General features: G+C 39.1%; 1 protein-coding gene across 3 annotated transcripts in view; it reads right to left on the reverse strand.

The window, feature by feature from the left end:
• Nucleotides 1–20,728, reverse strand: part of LOC108266752 (potassium voltage-gated channel subfamily H member 7) — a 74,069-nt gene that overhangs the window by 39,366 nt on the left and 13,975 nt on the right. For all 3 annotated transcript variants that reach the window (XR_006982646.2, XR_008396592.1, XM_053681061.1), the window contains exon 3: nt 7,678–7,833. Coding sequence is in view for 1 of the 3 variants with exons in the window: in XM_053681061.1 (XP_053537036.1) it covers nt 7,678–7,833 (156 nt within the window). In the remaining 2 variants the exon portion in view is untranslated. The remainder of the gene's footprint in view (nt 1–7,677; nt 7,834–20,728) is intronic.

Genomic DNA, 20,728 nt, shown 5'->3' on the forward strand with positions numbered 1-20,728 from the left:
AGAGTATGAACAAGATGGAGAGGTGATGACTATGACAATTCCATCACAAGTAACAAAAAGAAGAGATGGAAATGTATCTGAAGGTGGCTAAGAGGTAGTTACAGTTTCAGGGTTGAACTTTTTTTCCTCAAGCATTATTATTTCATAACTCCATTATACCACAGTGTTAACCACTACATGCCTATGTGTGTAAGTGCCATGGTGTCTAGTCAGAGCACACAAATATAACACTGATCCAAATATTCACTTCCCTAATTCGCTATGCAGACTCTTAAGCAAGCAAAAACAGTAACAACAACAACAACAACAACAACAATAAAGACAAAAACAAAAAATCTACCACATTACAGTGAAAGAGCTGCTTAGATACTTAGATACTGCAGTGTGGGAATTTAAAAGGTACATTTATTTAGTAATACTGACATAAATCACAAACACAAATACAAGTGTAACGGTGAGTCCACAAGTGAGGATCCATTTGTAGCTTTATTAAACAATATAAAACATGTATAAACAGGTTGAAGTAAATTACCGGCAAACATATTATTAAAGGTAAATCCAAAATCATAGTCACAAACAGGCAATGGGTCAGGGCAGGCAGCATAGTAGAACAGAGCAAACGGCCCATGATCAAACACAGAAAAGGAAAAAAAAAATCACAGTATAACGCTCAGTAATGTTAGCTAGGGCAAAACAAGGCTTCGCACTGAGTATGTGTGAGAGTCTTAAATAGTTTGTTAGATGTGGAACAGGTGTGGTAGCAATCAGTTCTGGGTACGTGGTTATGGGAAATGGAGTCCATGAGAAAAGTCAGTACTCGAGTGATGGATCCCTCTGGTGGTGAGTGGGGGGAACCAGAGAGGCCTGATTCTTGACAGAGTCATGAGTTTCTTGCATTGTAGATGGAGTCAGAGATCATGAGTGGAGAGCCAAACCAATTGACCTGGGTTGTATTCCGGATTGGGATGGCGATAATGATCAGCTTGTTTCTTTTGTCTCCTGACAGCTTGTTGGAGGTGGACATGGGCCTGGTTCCAGGTGGTCTCACTTCTCTGGAGCCAGTCGTTGACGGCCGGGAGTTCCGTGAGCTCCCCTGACCAGGGGAATAAGGGATGTTGGAAGCCAAGCACACAATGGAAAGGAGTTAGGCCTGTTGAGGGTTTGCAGAGGGAGTTCTGGGTGTATTCGGCCCAGAGTAGGTAGCGGCTCCAGTCTGATTGATTCTGATTACAGTAGGCCCTGAGAAAGCGAGTCACTTCTTGATTCAGGCATTCCATTTGGCCGTTGGATTTTGGGTGATATCCAGAGGTTAGGCTGACATTGTTAAGTTCTTTGAAGAAGGCTGACCATACATGGGAGGTGAACTGAGGCCCTTGGTCAGAGACAATATCTTCTGGTAGACTGTAGAATCTGAATACGTAGTTACACAGATGTTCACCAACTGCGTTCGAAACTGGTGAACATCTGTGTAACTACGTATTCAGATTCTACAGTCTACCAGAAGATATTGTCTCTGACCAAGAACCCATTATACCACCCACGATGATCATCACCCTGGTACAGTAGGATATAATGATGAAATAACGGACACTCAGACTCACCACTCCCTGACTGCCCCACCAGCAAGACCTATGTTCCTCTCTTGCTCCACAACAAGGAACATAGGTCTTGCTGGAGGGGCAGTCAGGGAGGGGCAGTCGTGGATGGTATAATGGGTTCTTTGGTATGACATTGTTCTGGGTGTTCATATTGGCAGGACAGTGATTGGCCTTGATGTTTTTTGAACCAGGGTGGTATGTGACTGTGAAGTTGAAGCATGTGAAGAAGAGCGCCCATCTTGCTTGCCTGGTGTTGAGTCTCTTTGTGGTGTGCAAATAATCTAGGTTTCGATGATTTGTTAGCACAAGGAAGGGGTGTTTGGCTCCCTCCAGCCAATGATGCCACTCCTTGAATGTTGCTTTCATGGCCAGTAATTCCTGGTCCCCAACATCATATTTCCGTTCGAAGTTTACGGGAGAAGTACTCACTTGAGAAGAGCTTGGGAGGAGCACCATGTTGTTGGGAGAGAATGGCTCTGATGCCAGTGTTAGAAGTGTCCACGTCAACAATGAATGGGCGATCTGGGTCAGGATGGTGAAGAATGGGTGCTGAGGTGAAATCAGCCTTGAGGTCTTGAAAGGAGTTGATATCTGATGGGGTCCAGCAGAGTCTAGAGTGTCATCATCGATATGAGGGGTTCGGCGACAGTACTGAAGCCTCTGATAAAGCGTCCATAGAAATTGGCAAAACCCAGAAAACATTGCAGTTGTGCAATTGTGGTGGGTTGTGGCCACTTTAACAGTGCTCTTATCTTGTTGTCCTCCGTTGCCACACCTTCGGGACTGATCACATGACCTAGAAAGGATATCGATGTCTGATGGAACTCAGACTTCTCTGCCTTGGCGTATAGCTGATGAGTAATGAGGCATTGTAGTATGATTGAGCATGTCTCAGAAAACATCAGTGATGAAGGTCTGGAACACTGATGGACTACTGACCAGCCTGAAAGGCATGACGAGGTATTCATAGTGCCCCGGGCTGGCAGAGAATGCCGTCTTTCACTCATCACCCTCATGAATGGGAAGTAGGTTGTAAGCATTGCGCAGATCAAGTTTTGTGTAATATTTGGCCATGCAGAGTTGTTCAAGGGCTGCTGGAACCAGAGGCAGAGGGTACTGAAAGTTGACTGTGATTTCGTTCGGACCATGGTACTCTATACATGGGCGGAGTCCTCCATCTTTTTTGTTCACAAAAATAACCCAGCTGATGCTGGTGAGTTTGACGGGCTAATAAAGCCCTTGGAGAGTTCTTCCTCGATATAAGACTGCAAAGCTTCGTACTCAGGCTGAGAAAATTCTGCCTTGTGGTGGTTATGGGAAATGGAGTCCATGAGAAAGATCAACACTCAGGTGATGGTGCCCTCTGGTGGTGAGCGGGAGGAACCACAGAGGCCTGATTCATGACAACAGGTATAGCCAATGTGTGATAAACGATTGTACATATTTACCATGGTGTGCATGTAGTCCTATTTAAAAGGTCAAGCTATTTCAGGTTAGAAGGCTTAGCGTTACATGCAAATGGAACTCAAAGCAATGTTCTTTCCCCTGCCTCGGGTAAAGATATTTCTCTGTAGCCTAGTAACCTTTAATGGGTGTGCATTTATATCTGCAAGATCAGGAACCCAAGGGATCCTCAGGGAATGGTTTTACTAAAATCAAATAGTTTTTGTTATTATAATCTTATTGCTCAGTAAGTGACTTTTCAATGAGCCATATGGATATCCTCCATGACTGAGTGCACATTCAGTGGGCATTAAATGAGGCAGATTTGTGTGTATACTGAGGAGATCTAATGACTTCTCATGCTTAACGATGATCTCTTCTGCCTTTGCTGTCCTCTGTTTAACCTCTATGGAAACTTGCTTATACAAGCAGTCAATTTTGAGCTGCTGCTGCCAAGCCCCTTTCCAGAAGAGGCCATGCCTTTACAGCTTGTGCTTCGGATATTACGGCAACAACAAATTAGGGGAACCAATATGACTGACATTGTAAATACCGGTGTTCAGCCCTATATGTATGATCCAGAATGCACGAATTATACTATTCTATTCAGTAAACGTTTTCTGGTTAAAAAATAAAAATGACGACATAGCTCTGGTCTCTATGAATACAATCAGAGACGGTGGTAACTTTAGTTGCATTAGCCATGGAATTTTCTAAGAAGCACATTCGGAAAGGAGATTTGCAAACATTCACAAAGTATAAAGTACGATACTTACCTCTTCTGGATATGAAGCTGGATCACGAACAGTTGGTATTGATCCATGCTTGAGAATAAACTTTTCAACAAATCTTGCTTTGGATTGACCCTCATTCAAAAAGCAGTCTGGTGTCAAATGATTCACACAAACATACTCCACTGCATCTTCAGTGGCTCTGATGCTGAGAGTACATGAACACTCTAATGTTCATTCTTACAGCCAAAATGAAGTTCAGACATTCTTCTTATTATTACAGCTGCTCCAGCACAGAGAACATGGCGGACTGAGTGCAGCTCACTCAGGGGAGGATCTATGCTAATAGGGCAGAGTCAGTCACTAGTCATGGGCGGGGCCTGTTCCAATGTGAAGTCACATTGGAAATGTAAACAATTCATTTTGAGGCACTGTTTATGATTTATGGGGAATATAAAAAAGGAGTGGGTGGATTTTTACCATTATAGGGTGGTTTTGTACACACACTGCCGACACACATTTATGTTGAAACAGCATGTACAAGTGAATTTTTCATAATAGGTTCCCTTTAAAAAATTCACAGCAGCACTTACATGCACATAGAAATATAGAAAATAAACACAACACACATAGAAAAATGCACACATACAATGAGCAGTGTGAAAGTGTATATGTCTGCCATGTGCTCAGTGCAAGATGAGGCTTTAACACCTCCAGTCAGGCCTGTCTTGACACCTTGATGGCATTCACTTGTAAAAAGACCACAGCGGTTTGTGAAGATGTGATTCTTCTGTGATTCTCTCTCACACACACACACACACACACACACACACACACACACACACACACACACACCTAAAAATAATTCTCTCCCAAAAGGACGTGCCAGGGTGAGAATGGAATTCCAGATATATAATGACTCAGGGCAAACAGCGATTAAACAGTTAACCCTGATTGAAAACACACAGATATGGAACATCATCCTCATCCTCACTGCAACATTCTTTACTCTTACAGGAACCAGTAAGTAGGTGCTTCACTGGTACAAAAATAGCAATAATTGAAATTTAGTAGAAATTAAATAAAGCATATAAAAAAATCTCCATCCATTTTATCTGTAGCATAAATGCAAATATCATGACTAATAATTTTAATGTTCAACAACACTAAGAAAACACAAAGGAGACATATTTACTCAAACTCAGTGGACAGGAAAACATGGCTCCCACAGGAAGAAAGGTTGTTCCTACGTTGCAACCAAAACACAACTGAGACAGAGCTGCACGTCCTAACAGAATGCATAAAATACACACACATCCGAGAAAAAATCTTCCCCAAAACGAAACACACCCCAGACATTTGACAGTCTACCAAACAGTGAAAAACTTCCCCTCCTACTAGGAGAAGATGAAGACTGCTGTATAATAGCAGCATAACATGTCACAGTTTGCCACAATGTTAGAGACAGTGAGTGATCTGATTTGGCCTTGTGTTTTATGTAATTGTTGTGATTGCTCTACTTAATTATTATTGTTTTAGATTTTTTCTTACTATTAAATTCACTTTTATCCTGTAATTTTGTCTTTTATCCTGTAATTTGAACATTTATGTACATTGTTTGCAGAATTTTTTTTTTATCTTAATCTATTAGTATTTTATTCAGTTTTATTTGATTTTGTTTTGTCTTTTACTTTATTTCTCTTGTGTTTACACTACCCTTCTCTTGTACTGGCTTTGGCAATACAAATGTACAATTGTTTGTCATGATAATAAAGCACATGAAACTAGAGATTTTGGGAGCTGGGACTACATTTTCCAACGGAAGTACAAGAGAAAAGAACTACTTTTGTACTCTCTTTTCTTACTCTGCCTCATCCTAAAACTGCTACAGTGTAACAGCTGTAGTTATGAAATTACAATTTTAGAACAACTATATGAGTTAACACGTTATTTGTTCTTTTCTTGATCTAGGTATCAAAGGTGTCAAAAGTCTTTGTAGATGGTAATCACAGAAACACAATGTATGCAGTACACATAAGATGTGGAACATTATGCAGATGTGTGAGAAATTAAAGGAAAAAACAAACCAAACGTGTTTTAGTAAGGTGCTGGAAGTCACTAGAACAGCTTCAGGGTGCCTTGGCAATGATTCTACAAGTACTCTACTGTACTGGGATAAACAAGGTTCTTCCAAATGATATGTCAGTTGGCATTTTGATTATGCGTACCTTACTTTACCTAGAGCTCTGTCTAACACATCCAAAATCTGCCATGGGCGTATAGCTGGATTGTAGTTGATAGCTGTGAAGACCACCGCATATGATTTATATAATTTCCATACTTATTTAAAGCATTCACAGATCCCTCGTGCCCCATGAATGGGGGGCAGGGTCATCCTGGAAGAGACCACTCCCATTAGGATAAAATGTTTCATGAATGATTAAAGGTGATTTTGTATTCATTTGAAGTGACACTTCCCTCTAAAGAAACATGTAGACACAAACCATGCAAGCAAAATAAAATCTGTATATACATGTGTATATGTGATTATATGAGTTTGTTATTGTTTGTTTGTGTGTGTGTGTGTGTGTGTGTGTGTGTGTGTGCCTAGTACAACTATGAAAAACAATGTCTCATAGAAACATTAGAGTACTTTCTCTTATAAGGTTTTTTGTTTTTTTAATTATTTCAGCATCTCTGCTTATAAGACAGCTAAGTGGATTATCCTGATTACAAAGATGCAAAAATAAATAAATAAATAAAGCAAAGAAATTAGATTTGATCTACTTTATCCACAAACAGACTTTGATGGCCTGTGCTTGCACATACACACACACACACACACACACACACACACACACACACACACACACACACTCACACACTCACACTGTTTTAGTTCCATTTACTCACCCAGAACAATGGAAAGGTCAGCCAAGGTGATATACAGGATGTTGATTGAAGGAACAATAAGCATATATCATCTGTCTTAATCTTGTTCAAAGCTAATAATCTGCCACTGCGTGAGAAATGGAGGGTGTTGGTTCCATAACAATTTCCTGTGAAGTTTCTCTTAGAGGCTGCTGTCCGATGAATATAATTCCACTGCAGACCTTGTGCTGTGTTACTGTACCACACTGAGTCTGCGTTCTTCAACAGCTCAGTGAGCACCATCAGACAGGTTCTGACCCATTGGGCCAAACACAGCAGCTGCATGAATACCAGACTGTGACTCAACTGTGAAGGACTTACTAGGAAAAGGACCTATGCTCTGGGGCTCATGTATCCTTCTGAAGATTATGCTGTATCTTAATCATCCCAGGCCACAAAAAACATAATGGCACAATAATGGAAGAAGTTTTAGCATGGAAGTAGTAGCACACTCTAAAGTAAAATGTAGAAAACTGAGTCAATCTTGCTGTTGTAATGTTGTTTTCTAATCAAATACCCTCACCGTCTGACATATACACGTCATCATATAGATCACACCGTTTTAAAGATGCACATTTTACAGATGTATGGTCTGAAATAAACCACATACTCTTTAAGTCAACAAGTACAACCCAATGCCAATGGCATTGACAGAGATGCCACAAATAATTCAAGCCCTTTGTGCTACTAATTTGTATGTCTGAAATACCCTTAAAATTTCTTAAAACAGGAAGTAACCTATTGAAGAAAAACTATTTCAGACATTTGATGTTGTTGTCAAAAACCTAATCCTTATCTGCTGGTTACAATGACAATTCCATATAAATCCCACAAACATTCCCAAGAGATTGCACTAATAACTCGTATGGACGACCCGAAAACATGCTGCCTATTGGAGGAGGCATAAAAAATAATTAGGAGTGAAAAATATAACTTGATTAAAGTTGTGAAATGGTGCAGGACATTAGACTTACTGTAATCAGATTTAGGAGGAGGGGTGAGGTTGAGCCTTTCCAATGAATCACTGCTGTCCTCTTCCAGGACATAGTCAAAATTCAGGATGAACATCATCACAACACCCTCCTCATTCTTCACTGGAATGATGTGTGTATTGCAAAGAAAATCCGAACCTGGAAAGAGTCAAAGAGCAAGAGAGTGATAGACTTCTGTTGTATTTCAAACCTTACTCCATCCTGCTCATTCCTTCCTAATTTATTTAAGGTTCCTTACAACCAACCATCTGTTGTTTTAATTTCTCTAATTAGTCCACTAATGAAATATGTGAGCTAGATAGTAGGAAAATAAAAACAACAGTGATAGCATGAGAGAGAGAGAGAGAGAGAAAGAGAGAGAGAGAGAGAGAGAGAGAGAGAGAGAGAGAGAGAGAGAGAGAGAGAGAGAAAGAGAGAGCAATATTTGAACAAAGAACTTTAAGAAAAAATAAATCCTGTCCACACCTGACACTTTATAAAATCCATAAATCAATGTTTGCTATATAAAAAGAGTTCTAAATTTAATATGTGACTATACAAATCTCATCATGTATTTAATCAAATTTCATCACATAACGAACACCAGTGTGTTCCAGGAAGCCTTTCCTTTTCTGTCGGCTGACATCAGGCTCCTCAAGGTCTTCTCCCAGAGTGTTACCCTGTCCCCAGTCTCTCAGAATCAACAGGACAGTATCTTTGAAACCAGAACCCCTATCACTCACATGCACACACACACAGAGCACTGAAAATTTGCACTTAACCACAATAAACCTATCTATCTATACAGACCTATGTATCGGTCTGTGTGCCTTTCGGTCTGTATGTCTGTCTGTACCAGTAAAGCAGTAACTGTAATGCAATTCTATCAACCGTTATGAAGATGCTAATGTTTGGTAAGATGTAAATTAAGCTGATGGTCAGTGTGACTGTTCATAGAAACACTAATGTATTCAGAGAGGCCAGAAGTGATGACCTGTCCTGTATATATATTTTTTTCTGTGGGTGAAGCCTGAACCTGTGTCTGTACACAGCTGACCCAGCTACAACACTGCTGCAGGCTCAGCCCTCTATTGAAAATGAAACAAGAAAAACACAGCCACCATGAATCTATCCCATCTGACATTAATGTTCCCTTTGTCTTCTTGTCCAGTCAAGCTATTGTTCTGTCACTGATCCCTTGTACAGCAACCCAAGGGAGTCCATTAGCAAAATACCCTCCAGCCTGTTACTGCTGATGAGGAGATATCTAGAGCCCAGGAGGCCCATACAGGGTTTAGGTGCCTGAAACAAGACAGGAATTGTTACATTGTCTTTTCTTCGATTCACTAAACAAGAGCTGAAATTTTAAACATGAAACGCTAGTCTTTCTTTAACCCATGCTTTTTTCTTCTTCTTCTTTTTTTTTTTTTTAAATCAGGACTTAAAAATTTGTCAGAGGCAATGGTAAACAACACATAAAATTACAATTTTTAAAAATCACAGTAGTTTGAAAGAACAAGGACAATGTGGTCAGGTAATGTGAGATTTCATACAAGTGATAAAAAAGGAATTAATACTAGCTTTACCCTGTGTCCTCCATCAACTCCATACATTTTCATATGAATGATTAGAATTCAACCAAATGATAATGGACAGCCTCAGTCAACAGAAAGAGGTGAGTGGAATATACTGTATTTAAAACTTGGTCACATTTTGCTGCTATCTCCTAAAAACCATAGAGCAAGGGTTTCTTTTCTCACTCATCATTTTCCAGCAACATTCAGTGTGTCATAGGCCTATTAGTGGAGACACAAATGCTAGACTGAAAGTTCCAATACACAATGCAACTATATGACACAACTGTGCTGAGTTACAGTTCAATTCAATTTTATTTGTATAACGCTTTTACCAATGGACATTGTCACAAAAGCAGCTTTACAGAAATATATAAATTCAGGATATAAATGTTAAATATATGAATTTATCCCTAATGAGCAAGCAAGGAAAAACTCCCTGAGACAATTTGAGGAAGAAACCTTGAGATGAACCAGACACAAAAGGGAACCCATCCTCATCAGGCCCCACATGGTGCAGCCTAAAGATGATGCAGCCTAAAGATGATGCAGCCTAAAGATCATTTAGATTACTGAGGATGGTACCACTTAAAAACCATAAAGATGGCTTTGGACCTCAATTCATATGAGTAGTTATGCTATGATGGCTAGGATTACAATTGCTATTATAGCCTTAAATTACCACACACAGTTTTGCACTCAAGTCTTCATCTGTGAACAGTGGATAAGTTCAACAAAACAGACTTCATGTAAAAACTGTAATGAATTTTCCTGGTTACACAGTTGCACTATTAGACCATGTAATATTAGCACATTTATAGAAGGGATTTATTTATAATTGCACTATCCGGTGTCACCCAGATGAAGATGGGTTCCCTTTTGAGTCTGGTTCCTCTCAAGGTTTCTTCCTCATATCGTCTCTGAGTTTTTCCTCGCCACAGTCGCCTCTGGCTTGCTCATTAGGGACAAATTCATACATTTAAAATCTATCTTGTGAATTTATATATTTCTGTAAAGCTGCTTTAGGACAATGTCCATTGTTAAATATATTAAAACTTAATTTGAATTGAATCTGGGTGACAACGGATTATAATTATAATTATAAATAATTCCCTTCTATATCTGTGTACTACATGGTCAAACAGTGCAATTGTGTAACCTGGAACTTCATTACAATTTTCACATGATGTCTGTTTTGTTGAAGTTATCCACTGTTCACTGATTGAGACTAGAGTGCAAAACTGTTTGTGGCAATTACAGTCCTAATTTCAGCAAGTGATTTTCAGAGACTCTGCTTAGCTAGTTAGCAATCCATGAAAAATCAAACTTGACTGCATTGATGGCAGATTTAGCAGGACAGTTGAAGCTTTGGACCATAATCTGTTTGAGTCTACAGGTAAGGAGGTTAGAGAGCTGTATAAAACTAAAGGATTAAAGCACTGCTGCATCTGTGTCTTTCGGTAGAGATAAAGCAAGAGCTAAATCCCACTGCAGCCCGATCAGCAGGTAGTCGAATGGCATTATGGGTAATGTAGGAAACTGTTAACCAAAGTGAAAATAGACCAACATGTTTCCATGTTAATTACTTTTACAAGATTCATTCATGGTTGATTTTTTTCCTTTAAAAATGAAAATAAAAAAGAACTCAGTAATTTTTTAAACTTATCATATTGTCTACTTCTCAGTAACTTAATGAAGCAACCCTTATCAAACAATAATATAGTAGTTTATTATTAGGTATGTGAAAATCCATGCAATGTCTATATTAGTAAATAATATACTGTATACATGCACAGGATTTACCCTCTGCAATGAGTTAACCTCGTCAAAATTATGTGATTGCGATATGAGTCTATGCTTACTGCCCAGAAGAAAAGATGAATATATATAATAAATAAACCAAACAAGATTTTTAAAAAGACAATATTGGCATTTGGTCTATCTGGAGTGCTTTAAAGTACATTCTCTTATCTCTGTCTCTGTCCTTCAGGAGGACACCTGATGTGCAATAAGCAAGAAGATCAAAAGATTCCCGCTGTCGCTAATCCTGCGTGCCTACAGTAGTCCGGGCTTGCAGACTCTTGGACATGTGTTCACAACTACCTCACCCCTCTCGCTCTTCATTAGCAGTGCACAGGCTGTCGGACTAAATATAACCAGCTGCTGTTGGAGCACATTAGCTATGTCAGACTTGAATACATGTAGGTATGCTCAGTGCCTGAGAAAGCTTTATTAAACACCCAGTCAGTACAGAGATGGGGATACCTGCCCATGCCTCCCATATATGCTTGTTGAAGATCCTGTTCCAAAGGCAAGGCATTAAGATGGGGTTGCCCCTTTTTTGCTGTATAAAAGCCATCACTCTTCTGGGAAAGATTTCCACTAGATTTCGAAATGTTGCTCAGAGATTTGTGACCGTTCAGCCACAAAGGCATTAGTGAAGCTGGACACTGGCCTGGCATGCAGTCGGTGTTCCATTTCATTCCAAAGGTGTTCAGTGGGACTGAGGTCAGGGTTCTTTGCAGGCCACTTGAGTTCTTCCACACCAACTGTCGCAATCCAGGAGCATTGTTATACTGGAACATATTTGGGCCCCTTAGTTCCAGTTAAGGTAAACTGTAATGCTACAGTTTACAAACAAATTTTAGACAATTGTGCACTTCCAACTTTGTGGCAAAAGTTTGTGTGAAGCCCACATATGGGGGCTCTTGGTCAGGCATTCACATACTTTTGACCATATTGTGTATATTCTTTCCTAGATATTTAATGTGTCACTAAGAAAATCATTTTTAAGACATGCAAAATACAAATTTCCAAAGTTCCATTAAAGGAATTATAATAATTAATAAACCACTTTTCAGATAAAACATCAAATGTATCTGGGATCTTCAGAGACTGAAGTCACTGCAGACAAATATGGCAAGATTTCCAAGATGCTTGGAACAAATACCAGTCAATTTCTCATAAATTTTCTAACCTGAGAGAACTCAGTTTTAAAAGCAAATTCAGTTTGAAAAGCAAATGGTGAACTACTTAGCTTAGGCTTAGTGGTTAGCACATTTACCTCACACCTCTAGGGTTGGGGGTTCAATTCCCACCGCAGCCCTATGTGTGTGCGGAGTTTGTATATTCTCCCAGTCCCTCCAGGTACTCTGGTTTCCTCCCCCAGTCCAAAGACATGCATGGTAGGCTAATTGGCATGTCTAAAGTGTCCGTAGTGTGCATGAGATTGTGCGATAGATTGGCACCCCATCCTGGGTGTACCCTGCCTTGTGCCCGATGCTCCCTGGGATAGGCTACAGATTCCCAGTGACCCAGTAGGATATATATTTGTAGTTCTTGTTATAGCTCTCCTCTGTAGTAGCAATTACTCTTTTAACCTTTGTGTTAACTATCTTACACTTGTTTATGGTCAGTTAGTGGAAGTTTAGACTTCGAACAATTTTACCTCTGTCAGATCCATCATTAGCTTTATGCCTAAATTGAACTTACCTATTTATACTGATTTGGATAAACGCATTGGAAAAATAAATAGATGCAAATAGTTTTTATTGTCAAAACTTCTCAATAACTAATTATGCTCACATAATTGTATATTATCAAGGCTTTTGCATGTGATGGCACGGAAATATCCGCTGAACCAGTTTAATGCTTCTAATGAGCAAATTGTGCTACTTAGTCCAACTAATTATCAAGTGGAGATCATCTAGAAACTTTATCACCATTAAGCTATCACATGTGACATTTAGCATCATTAATTAGGGTTGTGAGATCAGCGTTGTAGACAATGAGTGGTGTGTAAGAGGCATCAAGTATCACGCAGGCTGCTATTTAATCATTCTGTGATAACAGACACCGTGAAGGTGAGGAACAGACACACGAGGAGTTCATCTCCAGTGTCTTGGCTAATGTAAAGATATACTGGGTCAACAATGAGACAAGTGGCCATAATTGTGGCTATGTTCCAGGACTGTTCCAGGAATTTGTGGGAACAATTTGTCATGTTTGTGGCATCAACATAGTCAATAGTCAATAGTTACAGGTTACACCACCAACAAAAATAAATTAATTTTCTTCATCTTAGCCATCTTAGTCAGACATAATCACATAAAACTTATGCCATCGTGACTTTTCTCAGAATGAATTTCATTTAATTTTATTCTAATTAATGTCTAATTGATGAATAAACCAAAGAAGCAATGAGCAAACATCTCCAGCAGCAATAACCGAAGACCATCTCAGTACTGGAACAGATGGAAAAAGAATAGATCAGTGACGAGATTAACCATGGAACCCCATCATCCTGCACCATCCTGAATCGTGTGTGTCACGATACCCCCCAAACACAAAGCGCTGAAATTAGCAGCGTGCTATGGAGCTCGAAGCACGAGGGCATGTTTCCAGGTTCACATATGACATTGACTTTGTTTTCTTTCTACACGTGTGTTTGTTATGGTTGATCTCAGGTGTCTTCCCCTTTGATTATGTTTGGTATTTATATCCCTCATGTGTCTGTGTTCGGGGTGAAGTATTGTTAGAGTTAACTACGTACCAAGCCATCTTCTTCTATGTTTAATGTTTCATGGTTTTGATCTTCTTCTTGTGATCGTTATCTGATTCCAGTCATAGCCTAGTTTATCCTATTTGCCATTCGCCTGACCATTTACCTGTTTAAGACCACGCTATTGTCTCACGTTTTGGACTTATCTGCCTGTTTCTCAATAAAGCTCTTTCCTGCACAAGTACCTATTGTCTCCTCCATGTCGTCTGTGACAGAATACTTCACCAACAAGATGGATGCCAACAAGATGGAGAGCAATGTCACACAAGATCTAGCTCCAGCTCCAGCCCAAGACCCAAGAGGCGGTCTCACCTGCTGAGTTTCAGTTGGAGGTCAACGTGGTGACCTCTTCTCCAGCGCCCCAGTCAGAGGTTACTATTGCAGCCACCTTCCCAGAGCTCCAGCAAGAGCCCCACGAGGTGGTCTCATCTGCCGAGCTCTAACACGAGGTCAATGAGGCAGCCTCCCAAGCCATGTTTCTGCCCAAGGTTGATGAGACGGCCTCTCAAAGGGCAACAGCACTGATGGCAACAGCACTGCCTCCCATACCATGTTCCTGTCTGAGGTTGTTGTCACGACCAATGAAGTTCTGCTCACGCCTGAGTCTGCTGAATCAGTCAACCAAGTTCTGCCCCAGCCTGGTTCTGTCACGATTCCCCCCCCGCACAAAGCGGGGGAACTAGCAGAGCGCTATGGAGCTCAAAGCGCGAGGGCACCTTTCTGGGTTGCATATGGCATTGATGTTTTCTTTCTACACGTGTGTTTGTTATGGTTGATGTCATGTCTCTACCCCTGTCATGTCATTGGTTGTTCCCTAACATGTTTCGGGTGTTTATGTCTTAACTACGTACCAAGCCATCTTCTTCTGTGTTTAGTGTTTCTTCTTCTCGTCCTCACTGTCTGATTGCAGTCATATCCTAGTTTATCCTGTTTGCCATTTGCCTTACCTTGCCTGTTTAAGACCACACTATTGTCTCACATTGTGGATTTATCTGCCTGTTTCTCAATAAAGCTCTTTCCTACACAAGTACCCATCGTCTCCTCCGTGTCATCTGTGACAGAGTGTGTGTGTGTGTGTGTGTGTGTCTGTGTGTGTGTGTCAGACTGCAATACACCACATCACAATTTTACACTGGGTTTAATTGTGCGTTTAATCATACATTCTTACTGTATTTACTTTATACTAGGACTAGGACATTAATAACAACACCTTTCTCTTAAGTCTTATCTTTGTGCTTTACCTCAGGTACACATCTGGCCACATACTGTATCTATGAATATGGAGTACTCTCCAGTGACTGTACAGCTCCTGACTATAGAAAAGGAAGGAATTTTTGTAATTCAAAAATAGACATGAGCCTAAACCTCTACCAACATTATTTCATTCTTATCGTGGAGAAGTATTCTTTTTTGAGCTCTTACACCTTCATCAAGTTTTAATGGAAAATTATACTGTACCTTAAAATAACTAATATTTCTTGAGATGTTTTATTCTGTTTTGCTCCGGGGTTAAATTTGGGGGGAATCTAGTGGATTGGAGCTCTCACACCTTTGGGTTATGTGAAGTGGAGCTGAGCTCTAGTGCTACAATTTTATAAAAATGTAAATTATACCATAGCACAATGGTTAAAAATAGTAATGATTGAATACAGTTTCACACTGCTTTATAGAGATTAAATAGTTTTACTTCAACATGGAAAAGGTTACCATTTGCAAAATTACTGTTAACTACTCTATACTGTATGTATGTACACATTTGATCATTTGATCAATGAACAAAACAGACAGGGTCAATAACAGAAAAGCACGTACATTAACAAAAGACTCAGTAATATCACAAGTGGAATGCTAGGACTAAGCGTTCATTGTTTGACTAAGGATTCTAGGAAATGGAGTGTTGGTACATGGAGCAGATAGGACATCTGACACCACTGAAAGACATAGCACTTGCTCAACTTCTAAACCTCAATTTAACCCATGATATTAGGGAGGACTTTTCCTCTTTTTGGTCACCTGCCAATTCCCACCCACTATCCAGCTCTCCCCTATAATATAACAGCTACCAAACAGAGAGGGTGAAGGCTAACACATGCTTCCTCCAAGACACAGGAAGAAGCCAACCTACTGCTGCATCACATGGCAGTGTAACACCGCACATCTGCCACATACTCCACAACTCACAGAGGCTAGTGTGATTAACAGGGGAGAGAGTATGTCATCCCTCTCACCAAGAGAGCACAGCCAATTTTGCTCCCTTTGCCAACCACAGAAGGCTGTTACATTATCGGAATTCACACCGTGATCTCCTGACAATGCGAGTGATTTTCAGTTATGCCACTTGGGAGCCAGTATTACTACTAGAATTCTTTTATCAGAAAACCCTTGGCCTACCTTTGAATTTTTAAACTATATCCCTTCCAGTTATTGAATAAACCATACTACAGTAAATAAAACAATTCTGCCTCTGAAGAATTGCTTTATTAATTTAACACAAGTCCAAGTTTTGTGAAACCCAATTTATCACGAGTTATTATCTGACATTTTGGACTTGGTAATTCATTTTGGACTCGGAGTACAGTGGAGTCCATGTCATGTGTAACATGAAAATAATAATAATAAAAAATCAACAACAACATAAACAGACATCCCACCTCTTCTGGAAGTTCAGTGAGTCTCCTGTATACTGATAGCAGCTCCCTGACTAAAAAAAAATCCATTTTTTTGAGAGTGAGCGAGAGACCAGTAGGAGCAGAAAGTGAGTGACAAGAAGAGAGGGTGACAGAGAGCATATCCTGATTGATCTCTCTTTCTGCTAGGTAGACCTATCAGTTTTCTTTGAGGGCAAGCTTTAAAGTCGACCTCTCTCTCTCTTCAGTTCATCTATCAGTTCAGTATACCACTGTAGTTCAGTATCACTGTAGTGTTAGGCAGCGTCATGGCAGAGGGTCCAAAAAAAAGAAAGAAAATACAAAACGCACTTTACCACAGACTACACTAAAGTGTACCCCTGCTTCATAGGGGTTAAAAATTAAAACAGTTTTGCAAATTTTCAACAGCAACTTTTCGATTGCCCATGGTGGGTTAAATAATTGAAAAAAGACATGTTGAGGTGAGTTTAACAGGTGTAATTTGGTCATTAGTATAGCTTATGTTATTTAAAGTAGCTGGCTAGCTGCTAAGGAGCTACTCTATTGATATCCTACGTGATGGGCCAAATCCCAGTAGACTTGCTTAAAGTTGTCATAGAATAAAAACACGACTAAATGAGTTGAATATCATATAATTGTATATATTTTAATATCACATTTAACATTTAGCTATTAGCACTGAGACTGCTAAGAACATATTTAAAAATGAGTGTATGTATGTATGTTTGTGTGTGTGTGTGTGTGTGTGTGTATGTGTGTGTGTGTGTGTGTGTGTGTGTGTGTGTGTGTGTGTGCGTGTGTGTGTGTATACGCACAAAGTTCTCTTTAGTGGCTTATTAAGCTTGGACAGTCAAATAAATACACACAGATCATGTCAAAATGCAGGTCTTGCCGAGTATTAATGCAAACACAGTTGGTTATGTATTAAGTGAATGTAAACAGTTGGGGAAAAAACTGGATGTGTGTCAGTGCAGTATAGGGGATCTGTGCATTAGATCTTAAAGTGACAGCAGTCTAATAAACCTGCTGCTGTCTGTGTCATTACTGTTAAGCAAACAACTAAAGACAAAAAGAAAATCCCGCATTCCTTTGACTGAATAACTTCAGTAAATTTAATTAGAATCACAGTATATGAAACACAGTGAAGTTTTTTTATTTTACATTTAATTGCTTTATTCAATTTCCGTAGTATTTCTTAACTGAATACTATTGATAGACCTACCTGAAAAAATGTATCGTTGTTATGAAATAAGATTGTAGTCACATCGTCCAATCCTAAACATTAGCATTTGTTGATTCCAGTTGTGAATTTCACGTAAAATGTGAATTGTACTTCTTAATGCAATAAATATCAAACCCTACTGTTTTTTTTTTTAATTTAAGGAATTAAAATGAAAAAACGTTACAAGAACAGAGATGTGTTCAGAAATTAGTTTGTTGTCCTTCATAGACAGATTAAAAGCTGTAATAAAGCAGGAAGCTTTTTGTTATGACCTGCTGCTAAATGTAACTCTACTCTGTACTCTCTCTCTCTCTCAGCCTATATAACTGTGGGGGAGACGCTTCAAATAATGTCAGCTCAAACTGGAGGACACAATATAATGTGATAGGAAACTACTTGAGGTGCTGATGACATCAAATAAATATTAAATGGCAATGGAAGATGAAATATTGGTATTTTTGTTACATTTATGTTGCCATTGGTCTGTGAAGGTTAAAATATTAATTTAACAGCTCAGTGTTGAGTTTGCAATTGCAATTTCAAATCTTTTTTAAATTTAATTAATTTCGGGACTCAGCCGGACTCGGCTCTGGGACTTGGACTTAAGTCCAACTCGGCCCCTTTTGGGACTCGGACTCAGACTTGATTAGTTAAGGACTTGGTCTCGACTCTGACTCGACAAAGGTGGACTCGGACCCAAGACTTCTAAATAGTACGTGAACATTTTTTTAGCATGTGTATCCAACAAAAATATATAAAATAAAAAGAAATATATTTCTAATAAACATCCACAAGAAAGTCTTGGTGTAAATTTTTAGTACAGGAAGCAATACAGCTGTTTCTGTGTCCGTTCTGATTAGCTCATATTTAGCTCACTCCTTCTTTTTTTCAAGTTCTCACACTCTCCAGTTTATTTTGAAATGTTCTCTGCATGAAATGTTCCTGCATGATTACACTAATATTCAGTCAATCACTCACATACACTCTCCGCACACTATTTCTGTGCCCTGTTTAAATGAGGAAAATGTTGTAAAATCACCTGTGTAAAATCACATTGCTCTACATGTAACTCAAAAACATCAACACATAATTAAAACCTGGTGCATTAATGATTTGTTGCTTGTTTTGGGATTTTCAGAAATAGCTGTGGTGTTTATTCACCAAGAAAGTGTTTTTGCTGTTTACATTACATGAATACTATGTTAACTTTAGGGGATTTCCAATTGTAAATTGTAATTAGGTATTGATGTTGAGAAGCCTGTGATTGGCTGGAGAATGGAAATGTCCCGTCTGTGTGGAACATGCAGGCGGAGAGCTGATGCAATCATTGTTTTTGGGTGTTTTTCGGGTAAAAGTGTGATGGTGGCAATTCTGTAATAAAACGTATTGTTCCTGTGCCATGTTTCAGTAAAACCACTAAACAACCTGTGATTGCCTTCGGACACTGCACACTGCTTGGTTTTGGGGTTAATAGTAAGCACAGTAATCCAGTTGTGACTTGCTCAGTTGTAGTTTTATTTTATGAATATGTGCGTATGTTGTTAAGTACTTAACGTTACACCTTTTCTGATATAAATAACACCCATTACAGTAAAGCGGTACTCCGCTGTAAGTGCCCACACATTTATTCATATACACACATGCTGTAAATATACAAAGATGGATTCTTTCACTCACACACATACTACACATTTTATTTGCTCACTCACACAAAGGTACTATACTCATTTATTTACTCATTTACGCACAAATGCATAAATGCTCCTAATCTCTCTCATTCACACAGTGAGTAATTACACACTCACAAATACACACACTCACACTACATTAGTATTTTTTTTGTCTCTTAGCAGCTCTCCTCTCTACCTGGAACTGATGGAATGTCAAAAGTTCAGGCTGCCGGGATGAAGCAAATCTTATAGACTCTTTTTTTTCCGCTTGGCTTCACCTTCGTCTCAGGCCATTTAACTTTGTGTAGGAACAGTCTTTCCCTTCGTAGCATGCACTTGGCTGTCAAAAGGCCTTCTTTCACTTTTAAAAGCCGCCCTGAGGTCAGTAAGCTAGTCAAAGCCTAACCCGTCTTCTCATCTCCTTCCCAACGAGTCTCTCTGCCATTCTAAAATAACATGCTGCTGTGCACTTCACTCCCAGTCCCACATCATACACATCATTACAGAAGTACTTAAACAAGTTTTTGCACACTGGCACACATTACTCAAAAACCAAAGCTTTGTTGTTTCGCCTAAACCTTTAATACTAAACTGTAAAGAGTTAGCAAACAACGATGAAGTGCTCAATCAAATGAAAATCAAATTATGGTACCTGACCAATTCAATAATTATAAGGTGTGCATTGTAGAGGCCAAAGATTTCTCCATCATTTGGTAGAGAAATATCAAATATGTGTAGAAAAAAATAGAGCTGTCTAAACTGAAAGGAGTTTTTACACGGCTATGTTGCTTCATTTGTATTAATCATTTGTGCGTTTTTTCCCCCCAGTAATTTACACTCATTGTTGGAAACAGTGTCTTTCTTTTACTTTTATTTCACACAATTATATACATATTCATAAATGTTTTATATATTGTGAGTATAAACTCATGAACAAGTTTCTTAAAATGAAGCACACACACACACACACACACACACACACACACACACACACACACACACACTTGACTTGAAAATACCACACACACACACACAAAACTGGAGACATACGATCAATTATTTATTGATGTGTTTACTGACTTTTAGTGTTTGCAAATGAAAATCACAATTTTAAGTGAACTCAAAATCTATAGTGAACTTTCTCTAGTGACCCCAGTAATTAGTAGTAATTAGGAAATCTTTCTCAATTGCTTACACAGATTTCTGGAAATAGAATCTCAGTGTCCCAAAATCTATCAAATCTCTGGACAAATTTTTAAAATCCTCATGCTATTCATAATGTGTGCATTGACTCCAAAGCCATAAACACTCATCAAAATAAAATATTCCAAGCAAAAAACCACAACCATGTATTGTATGAATTTCTACGATGCAAAAAC

The sequence above is a fragment of the Ictalurus punctatus genome, chromosome 6 (genome assembly GCF_001660625.3).
Source record: "Ictalurus punctatus breed USDA103 chromosome 6, Coco_2.0, whole genome shotgun sequence".
Classification (NCBI taxonomy): domain Eukaryota; kingdom Metazoa; phylum Chordata; class Actinopteri; order Siluriformes; family Ictaluridae; genus Ictalurus; species Ictalurus punctatus.